Genomic DNA, 10,950 nt, shown 5'->3' with positions numbered 1-10,950 from the left:
GCGCCTCGCGGCGCATACAGCGGCCGCCAATTACGCGCGTTGCTGCCGCGGGAATAAAAGGAAGCGTTCACGAATTATTGTGTTCAAAGACTCGAAATACGTAATCGAGGATTTCGTGCAGAAAGAAAACCATAGTGTAAAAATTTACTAACATTTGGAGATTTTTTTTATTTACACATTTACTTGTATATAGTTTATTCTTGAAATTGCATCCTTTCCTTCTCTAAAAAAAAAGGCATATTATTGACATTGTCATCGCTTTTCCGCGATGCTGATTGGTTGTCTCGAGGTCTCGTTGTCAAGTGCATTATTGCGACTTGCTTCGCGCGTGTCGTCTGCAGCTGTCAAATTTTGACAGTTTGTGTGACAATTTGTAGAAAACGTATATAAAAGGAAAGTTTAAAAAAAAAAGTTAAAGAAAACGAAAAAGACAAAAAGAGAGACAAAAGAAAGGTACATATATTATATATGCATGTATTGTATATTGTGTAATTATGTGTAATTAATAGAAAAAAGAAGAGACGGAAGAAAGAAGGAGAAGGGATATAATATTAAATAAAGAAAGAGAAGGAAAGAAAAAGAAAGAAGGATACTTTTTTTAAAGCCAACCATAAATATTAAAATTAAATATTTAACAATCAATTAGCATTGCGGGAAAAAAACGCTTTAACACCTAACTTAACATACACAATATAAACATAAACAAAATAATTGGCGCGGGCGTAGCGCGCGCTTAAACTGTTCTAGTATTTATATAAAGCGCTTTATCTCGACGACCGCGAGAGAGATAATGCTTGCAAAAATCGCGATGATTCCGCACGACTAAAGTCCTCGTAAGAATCTTTTAAACAATTTTAAATATGCGCGACGGCTTTTTATCAACGCCAACTCTTTGGATGATTATTACTCGCTCGCTCGCACGATCTCGGAGAGCGATTCGTCATCGCTCCTTCCGCGTCACCGGATCGCGATACATGGCGCAGCAATGCGTTTCTTGCAATCGCGACATAGGTACGTTTCTTCCCATCGTGTCATTTCCCTCGGCTTCTCTTTCATCCCCCTCGCCTGTTACAGTCGGCGGTGACGGCAATTACGTTGTCGGGTCGGAAAAACCGTTGGCGAATTACACGAGCATGGTATGCGACTGAGGTAAGAGAAAACGCTCATGCGTGCTTACAACATGGATGAGAAAAGGCCCGCGCGTGTCGCTTTTAATATAGGCACGGGGTGAAAATATTTAAAAAGATTAAAACATTTTTATGTGTCTTATATTAAGGGAGGAAATAGTATTATATATAATTTTCACATAGTCTAATATTTATTATTAATTATTCTTTTACAAAGTATGTTATTATGATCAAAATGCACGTGTCATTGCGCGTAAGAAAAGAAGAGAAAGAGAGAAAAATGTTTTCCTAAAGTATTTATTTGGTGAAATATACAGAATAGACAACTATGCTTACAGCAATTACCTTATTGTAATTAGAGAGGAGAGGTTCCGCGGGCAAAACACGATCATCTTAAGCATCGCTGTCGCCTGAAGAATTCTTACCATACTCCTTCTTATGATCGAGTTTAGCCAAGTATAGAGGAAGTGTCTCTTCTCTCTCTTTCTCCCTTCCTTCCCGCCCTAATGATAGCGTCTAAAAAGTTTGCCAATTAAGGAGCACTATTCAGTGATGTCCAGCGACGGAGATACGGTATACAAAATCGAATCTTAAAATCGTATTAAGATATTAATTATTATGCAAGCCATGTGTCTGCCGCGCTTTATCACGGTTTAAATCATCGGTAAGAACCATCGACACAAAAAGTCGTTCTTTGCGGTCGCCTTTCCTTTTCTCAGCCACGTCTCGGCGAACGGAAAAAAAATTTCACTCGAAATGGTATCGCATGTTCCAATACCGAAACCGGATGAACTTTCACCAACGAACAAACTGCGGCAAAATTGCGGCGACGGAGCTCCAGAGCGTTGGAATTTTTCGTAGCGTCAATTATCTGACAGAGGACGTGATCGAGTGACATATGACTTGTCATATAAGGGACGGATCGAAATATATCAAAGAGATTTGCTTGATGTATGCTTAAGTACTACACGGAATGACTGCCCTAGATACCTTTCTATTTCTCTTTCTCTCTCCGCCATCTATTTGCCAAATTTTAATTAATTTTTATTCCAATCAGCCGAACACGAATCTCTTTTGATCGACTTTTAATAACAATATCTTTTTCTGATTTTTGTTGTACAGGCTCTCCTTGCGAACACGACGGTATCTGCGTGAACACGCCCGGGTCTTTCGCGTGCAATTGCACGCAAGGATTCACCGGTCCACGATGCGAGACGAACGTGAACGAGTGCGAGTCGCATCCGTGCCAAAACGACGGTTCCTGCCTCGACGATCCTGGGACTTTCCGATGTGTCTGCATGCCTGGTAAGTACACGTCTTCTCTGCATTTCATCTCACGGCACTTGCCAACAATTACGTGCCCTTAGCGTCGCGTCCCGTCTTCTTTTCTGTCTCTTTCTCGAGAGAAAGCAGCCTGCATATCTTCGCACGTTTTAAAAGGGAGACACACGGAATAATTCTTCTGCTTCCTCGCGTGACCGCGAGCGATCGAGAACGCACTTCGGTCGCTTTCACGATGGCAATTTTGCCTCGAATTGTCGTTTCTACTGGCGCAAGTAGAATTTTTATGTATATCGATCGCAGTTGCACGTATGTATGTCCGCGCTTTTCGCGATCGTTTCGGCAAAAAGTTTACCGTGAAAGTCGCAATTATCTTCGCAAGTGACCCCTTCTCTCCTTTTTCTCGTTTTTCCCGGTCCTCCTGCTCGAAACGACGATATGTTTTTGTGCCTTCGCGTGAGTCGTTTGTATAAAAGCGAAAAGGTTCCTTCCGTTGGAAAGTTACATCTCCTTATGGTAACGGTAAGCCGTGCCCATTACCTCGACAAAGAAAAAACAGTCGGCCGAAAATGTAATCAAGATTAAATTATAGCTAAGATTTATCGCACTGACATTTCGAGCAAAAAGACTGCGAGAGACAAGGAAAGAAATTTCTCTGATTTCTTTCAGCGGTACATCCTTTACCTTTTCTCTTTTTATTTTAAATCTCTCACGCCTCTAGCAAAAAGGAGATCTTTTTACAATGTGACATTTTAGAGAATTTCAAGATGCAATATATTCTCGTAAAAAATACGTTTCCCAAGTCAAGTCCGCGATGCGATTTTCGCGGGAAATCGCGAGATGAGAGAAACGCGTGAAAAGACGCGATCCGCCGCGCGCGATAGGCGACCGAGCTGCTGCTGGACCCTCGGGGCCCCCGGTACCCCCGTGGACGTCGCCGGTAAATTCTTCCGAGATGACAGCGCACCGCAGTCAGCATTATCTGATACCCACAAGGGCAGCGACCGGTTGCTCCAACTCGTTTGCTCCTTCAACGCAGAGCGCGCGTAAGTCAGCCTTAATTGTTTGACGCGATCTATCCCTCCGGGTGGGGAGGGGGGCCTTCTTAAGGGCCTCCGAGATATAGGGGCCGCGAGAGATCCGCCCGATCGATAATTGATATAATCGACGGCGAGAGAGAGAGAGAGAGAGAGAGAGAGAGAGAGAGAGAGAGAGAGAGAGAGAGAGAGAGAGAGAGAGAGTGCGCGTCACTGTTGATATCACAAACGAATCTCGCAAAATCCCGCCGGAGAATGCCTCTGTGTTTTCGAGTTTATTTACGATCGACACACACACACATGTGCGTGTGAGTTCGCTTTTCGTAGAATTGATAGTGATGATTACAGCAGGAATATAAACGATCGTAGATTAAATAATGGCCGGAGATGAACGTGGTTGTTTATAGCTCCGCGTGATTCTCAACGGCTGTTAGAGAACGAAGTTGTTAATGCTCTTCAAATACTTGTGGCGAGCTTTTGTAGTTATTTTATATAAGGTAATTGCGCGTGATAGAACAGAGATAGTATAGGAAAGGATTATGTGATTTTGTGAAATTTAATTTAATCTCACTAAAAGTTTACACGAAATTCTAATTATAAAATGCATAATATAATAAGAGTGTATGACATTTGCAATCTTTCAATTAATTTCAAGTTTGCTATGAAAACATTGATAATTTTTTTATACTCCAATTAAATTTATTACTTTGATTTAATAATTATTTTTAAATTAAAAATGTATTATTATGTTAAATTATTATCTCTGTTATTATAACATATGTAATACGTTTGATTCTTTGTCGAACGCGCTGAACAGATTCTTCACAATCAGTCTATTTTGTTTCCTAAAATTTACTTGATACTTTTGCCATACGTACTTTCATTATCGTACACATATTTTTAAAATTTTGCTCTGGGAGGATTTTACTTTTGGTTATTGATTCAACAACTGTAGCAGCGCGTGTTCCCCGCGGTGCGACAAATGGAGCATTAAACGCGATAAACGCGCAAAGTCGAGACGCGAAAATAGCGGCCATTGATTATGAACGCCCAAGTGGCATTTCGTTTTCTTCTCTTTTGTCCTTTTTCTTCTTTCCTTTGCGTTCTCGATTTATAGCATCGATTTACAATTCGCGCAACCTTCGGCGAAGCGGAACCCTTCGTCGCCTCGTTGTCGTTGCGCATTACTCTCGAATTATATATTTTATATCTCATAATAATTTATTAAAGCTTATCTTTTTAATAATATACGGTAAAATTTTAATTTTGTTGATTAAGGCTCAAGCAAGTCTTGTTTTTGAAATTAATACTAATATATCTTGGAAATCGGATGATGTTTTGATATATCTATTTTTTAAAATATCTCGAAAAAATGTACATAAACAATAAACAAATTTTTATACTTGTTTACATGTTATTAATCTAGATAGCAATTAAAAATTTAATATAATAATATTTGTTAATATCTGCAGTTGCAAATTACTTACATAATTCAAGATATACATTACTTTTATTAGTTTAAAAATAGAGAGTTTTTTTAATATTGATATCTAAATTAATAAAAATAAATATAAAATTGCATTGTATCTTTTTATGGTTACATTGAAATTACTTAATCAAGTTATTATTTATCCATTGCGATGCTTGACGAGGCATGACTGATTCATTCGCGTTCCGTATTTAATCTTCTGTCATATTATTGTCTAGACTTTCTCGAATATTTTAAGATTATTAAATGGACAGGATTTGACAGCACGCACACATAAGTGAAACGTTTCGAATTAATTGATGTTTTCTATTTTTATAATTAATTAAGGGCTTTATAAAATATGTATTTAATACATATTTTTATTTTTGACTTGTATGAAATTTTTATCCAACTACATTATTTTTATAAAATTGACCATTTAGATGTTAGGTCAATTATAGTATCGTATATTTCACAATATTTATTTCATTTCGATAAAAAATTATCCGTAACACAATTCCGAATCAAAATTTTGTTCCTACATCTTCTACCTCAATTTTTTGTTCATAGAGTCTAGAGGATTTCGATAGATTTAATTTATATAAAATTTATACAGAATTTATTATGTTGAATTGTTATAGATTGAAGATTAAGATAAAAAATAAGAGAAAAATTATGACTCGTTAATTATGAAGGTCAAATATCGATATTATACATTTATATATATATATATATATATATATATATTTTTTTTTTATACTGGATTAACGTATAACTTTCATGTTCTCACGTGGAAAAAAATATTTGAAATGCGCCAGTTATGTCTATTGTATTAATGAATAGTCGGTCGAATCGAGTTCCTTAACGTCGAAGAAGAACCGTGTCCCGAAAAGATCGGCGAGAAAATCGAGGGTCCGAAAAGTGAGATAACAAAAAATGAGAGATTCTCGAGCCCTCGAAGGTACCTGGCGAGACGGGGGACGGAGCGGTATAAAATATGATAGCGAGATTCGCGAAATATGAGACCGAGACGACGTTGCCCCGGGGCCCCCGTGTGGGCCCCCGTGCGCGGGCACAAAGGCTTATCTTGTCCCTCGGCTTATTCTCCGCCATTTTGGTACTCCACCCCCGCCTCCGCCTCCGCCTCTCCCGCCTCTGCGTCTCGTTCCTCCTCGTTCTCCACTTTCTCGAGCTCCTACTCGTCTTTTTCGTCTCTTCTTGCTTCGACCCTACGTCGTGCCTTCCTTTCTTGTCGGGTCCCTGCTGTCCCGTAAAAGGATCCGCTAAGTAGCGCTAAGAGGTTCGAGGAAAGAGGATACTCGGGCATTCAGAATTTTGCACGACGCGAACCCGCAGTTGTGCCTCCCCCCTCTCCCCCCCCCTCCCCCGTCCGTGTGTTTTGCACGTACTGTACTCTGGGCTTTGTAATTGTCGTTAAGCGGATCCTCCCCTCTCTGCATCTCTCTGTTTCGAGTTGCCTGACGCGTAATGAGAGAAGCTTTCCTTCCCTTCCTCGCAAGGAGCGTTGCTTCAGAAATTAGATCTGGATCACACGATCGCCAGATATGGTTATTTTTTTGAAAACCATTCCCAAATCAAGCTAATACTCTATCAAATTTTAATCTTGATTAAAATATCCTAATTAGCTGTTATATATGTATAGAATTTTAATATAATAATATTCTTCATAATTTATAATACTGCGTTTTTAAATGAATGATTGTCACTATTGTGATCATACTGATAATTTTCTTGCATTACGATTGGGAATCTCGTCAAACTTATTGTTGCTGCCCGCCTTATTGTTGCTCACGCATACACGCTACGTATATAGGTTTATTATTATCTACGCATATAATGAAGAGGAGGAGCGGCACGAGATCTCCCAGTGTCATTGACGGACGAGAGCAATTACGCCGCTATTGCGTCTTCTACCGGGCGATCTGATAGTACGGGCTGTTTTTCTGGCTGATGAATGCTCGCACGGATGCACGCTCGTGGGTCGTGAAAAATACGGATAGATTAATAAATCGGTAGCACGGCGAGAGATATACTACGGATTGCATCAACTCGATATTAAACAACACGCGGATGTAATGAGCAGCCGGTCCTTCTTACCTGTGCTTGTTAAATTGCACAAACGATCGTCTGTGTCGACTATCAGTATAATGACCTGAGGTTCTCTATAGTTACTTGATATTTCTACGAGAAAGATTTGAGCGAGAGCCTTGCTTTCTTTTCTAGACTTTGGTATAGTTCAACAATAAATTGTATTTAAATCTGGTGAAATTTTGTTAATATTTGCAAAACGTTGCACGTATAAAAATAGATCAATATAACATCCATAATATAATGATTCGACTTGAAAACAGCATTCTTATCATAAAAATTATCTCGAATCGAAATTTTGCTTTTGCTTTTCAATTTTAGTTTTCTTACATTTATAATAAATATTAGAGGATTTTGAAATAGGTTTAATTTACATATGAATTGAAGTCTTACTTTGTACCTGAAATAGAAAGTAAAAACGAACTTTTCCACAGGTTTAAGGTTGAGAATTTCGATTATAATATAATATGACTTTGACAAAATTGTAGATTAAATGATTTCGAAAGAAGGCGATAAGGCGATTCTTGAGATATCAAAATTAAGTTTGAAAATAGAAGAATAAATTTTGACTTGGAATCAAGTCTTTTCACGGTAATTCGAAGTAAATCCTCCTTTCAATACTCATTAAAATTCGAGGTGCGATTTCTAATCTTGTATAACTCAAGCTCCTCGTAGTATTATTCTAGTCGGACCGTAATGCGGATAAAGAAGATGACACAAAGCCGGCGTCGCGAGGGAAGGCATTACAAATCGCCGCAAACACTCTGACACACAACACGAAACAATGTTATCCAACACGCCATCACGTACACTTCCAGGTGTTCACACGGAACAGGAATTTTGCCGTCTCTCATACATACACGTTTCTCTCGAAGCACCGTGTGTCCCTTTAAAAGCGACAGAGTTTTACACAATTGAGTCTCGTGGAAATTACGAGACGAAATTAAAATAGCTTCTTAATCCTCGGACCTTGCGCCAATTAAAGATAATCGATCGATGACAGGTAGCGTCGAAAAACGGTGTAAAAAAATCCTGCGAATGAGGTCGCGACTCGAGTGATATTTTACTGTCACACGTGCAAACTGTGGATTTTTTTTCTTCTCTCTACTCTGTTTCTCGTATCGTTCTTTTTTCACGACGCGTATCGCATCGCGAAAGATTTGTTACCCTTGGACCAAGGGAGATATCTCAATATTCGCAGCTTGATATATCCAGCGTACGTACACACTTGCGCTGCTTGTTTCGAAGAAGCAAGAATTCTGTTGTCGGACACATGCGCGGGGAGTTGTATGATGCATTACTAAAGATGTAGATTTCTCTTTCTCTTTCTGATCCAGCAGCCTTGTCCGCGAGAGAGGGACAATGGCTTGCCACGTTCTGTGTGTGTATCTCTTTCAACCCTTATTTCGCGCCGCATTTTCTTTGAGGTCTCTCTCTCTCTTTTTCTCTTGCGACGAGAGAAAAGATACCGCGCGTTGCTTCTCTGTTCTCGGCTCTTTAAGGATCTAGAATTTCTGCTTTCGCGAATCAACGTTCTTGTCGCAAAATGCAACAGACATTATTAACGAGATGCCACTTGTGATAAAGAAAGGTTAATTGAGTAGTTGGACAAAAATGAATAGCACTGTGAATTATAGATAATTTCTAACAAGTGTAATTATTGTGTAAATTCGTAATATAATTGTTTGATTTAGAATCTTTTTATAATCGCGCGTTAAATTATATTTTCTAATTTGCAGATGCTTATACTTGCAATCTTTTAATCTCAATTTTTAATCTATTTTGATACTTTAAACGATCAAATCACTATTTTGTGTAATTATTTCGAAAATTTTCCTTTTAAACCCTTAATAGAAAATTCGTTTAAGCTATTGAAAGTACAAAAGAATAGAAGTTCAATTTCTACAAAAATGAAATCGAAATCCTCTAGAATTTATAAACATGAGAAAATTAAGGTCGAAAATAAGAACAAATTATGACATTTATTTTATTTTCAACAAAAAAGAATCTTTTTCAATTGACATATTTACATTAGTTTATCAGAGTGATTATCACTTACAATTAGAGATTCGCTCGGAGTAGGCAAAATTTTTTTTTGGTCGAAAGTTGGATCGGACTAATTAAGAGAGGATAATTTAACCCGCACGAGAGATTATTCATGCTTTTGTTTCCGTCCAAAAGGCAGTCTCTTGGTTGTCGAAGCTGATTGTGAAGCGGATGAGTTGATTGTCAAGTGTGACGGCACCCTCCTGAGCGAGGAAGACGCGCGCATTTATTGTCCAGGTCTCTTTTGAATGCTCTTTTCTTGGACACCGCCGCGATTTCCTTTTTCTTTCTCGTCGCTCCGGGCACGTGTGTTCGGTTCTTCGGTCACTTTATCATTCCGCCAGGAAGACGTTGATGTCATTTTTATCTCGCAATTCGAAAAACAATACCAACGATTTTAGGGCGTTGCCCTGTCGAATAAACAATAAATCTGCTTGACGCTCGACAATATTAATTGCATTGGTCTAGCTATAAATAAAGCATTTTAATTGGACACTTATTAAATATTTTAAATTTTATTAAATTTATGTTAAGTATTTTTAATATTATATCATAATTATAAAAAATTAATTATATACAATATACATCACATCTACACATTAATAATAAATATATAATATTCGGTTGTTGTATATATAAATAATAAATATGAGGGAAAAATGCAATAGACACTTATTAGTATGCTTGTCACTTAATTTTTTTTGCAACAGTCTATAGAAAACAAAAAAAAAAAAAAAAAAAAAAAAACTAAAAAGACAAGAGAGAAATTTCTGTGACCTCGCAACTCGGGATCGTTGTTGATGTGTTTACAGAGACAGTTGTATAAATGTGATGCAGTGCGTAAAAGCGCCGAGGACTCGCCAAGATTCTATCTGAATTTTTAAAATTACCCAACACGCTTGCTAAGTCTTCTGGCGGTCTTTATCCGCTTGATCTGTGCTCTCAAGTCCTCCTTTCAATCTCTCATTCTCTCGACGCCATACCATCTTTTCCCTCGATTGTACTTTTCTTGGTCCGTTCCTATCTCTCATTTCTTTTTGTCCAACTTCGTGAAAATTAGAACGAGAGCGTTTTCGAGAAACATCTAATTAATCTAGATAACGCTGATTAAGGTCTGTATGAAAGTGACGTCTCACTTCGTGGAAATTCATTAATTAATGAGAGTTTTGACTTTTTAATAGTTCTAGAATTTTTGATAGATTAATAAAAATATTTTTATCAATTTTTTACAATTCTAATAATTTTTATTCATATTTTATTGCAAAAGTGTAAAATATATTGTAATAATAGCATTTTCTTATGTGAAATCTTAAAACAGATAGACATGATTAATTTCCGATTAAATTATAATGAAATTAATTATGAAATTATTTAAATAATTTCACAATAATGTAACGCACACTAAAACAAGACAAAAGCTTTACAAATGACGAGAAGAGAGAAATATCGCAAAGTAAGAGCATCTCGTTTGCTAACAAGCTGGACTGTTGCTCAGCAAGACGCCGTTCTTTAAGCGCGTCTTCCTCGTCCAGACATCAGTCACTCTTGAAATCGTCATCAGGGACCTCGACAACGTCATAGAATATAATGTGTGTGCGTGCACGTGGTCCGACGATGCCTTGTATTTTGCCTTGAAGCGCTCGTGATATATGGCAGCCATGAACGAGACGGACATCCCGCGCCTTCTGGTTAACGTGTCTCTTCTGCATGTTACCTCCGCTCTTCGCTCGTTACTTCTTCCTGTTGTTTTTTTTCCGCTCCAAGTACGCCTACCGGCAGGCATTTTTTTGGTGAAGAGAAAGATTCAAAACGAATATCGGATCATTGAGAGGGAGAAGAAAAATGTCAATAATAATAACAGTAGGTACTTTACTTAACAATA

The 10,950-nt window shown here is 37.8% G+C and overlaps 1 protein-coding gene across 4 annotated transcripts in view; it reads left to right on the top strand.

Moving 5' to 3' along the window:
* N (uncharacterized) overlaps window positions 1-10,950 on the top strand; it is a 247,626-nt gene that overhangs the window by 176,426 nt on the left and 60,250 nt on the right. For all 4 annotated transcript variants that reach the window (XM_072906052.1, XM_072906054.1, XM_072906053.1 and 1 more), the window contains one exon: window positions 2,250-2,432. In XM_072906052.1, the coding sequence (XP_072762153.1) occupies window positions 2,250-2,432 (183 nt within the window). The remainder of the gene's footprint in view (window positions 1-2,249; window positions 2,433-10,950) is intronic.

This window comes from Anoplolepis gracilipes, chromosome 14, assembly GCF_047496725.1.
Source record: "Anoplolepis gracilipes chromosome 14, ASM4749672v1, whole genome shotgun sequence".
Taxonomy (NCBI): domain Eukaryota; kingdom Metazoa; phylum Arthropoda; class Insecta; order Hymenoptera; family Formicidae; genus Anoplolepis; species Anoplolepis gracilipes.
This window is presented reverse-complemented; position numbering and strand designations above follow the sequence as displayed.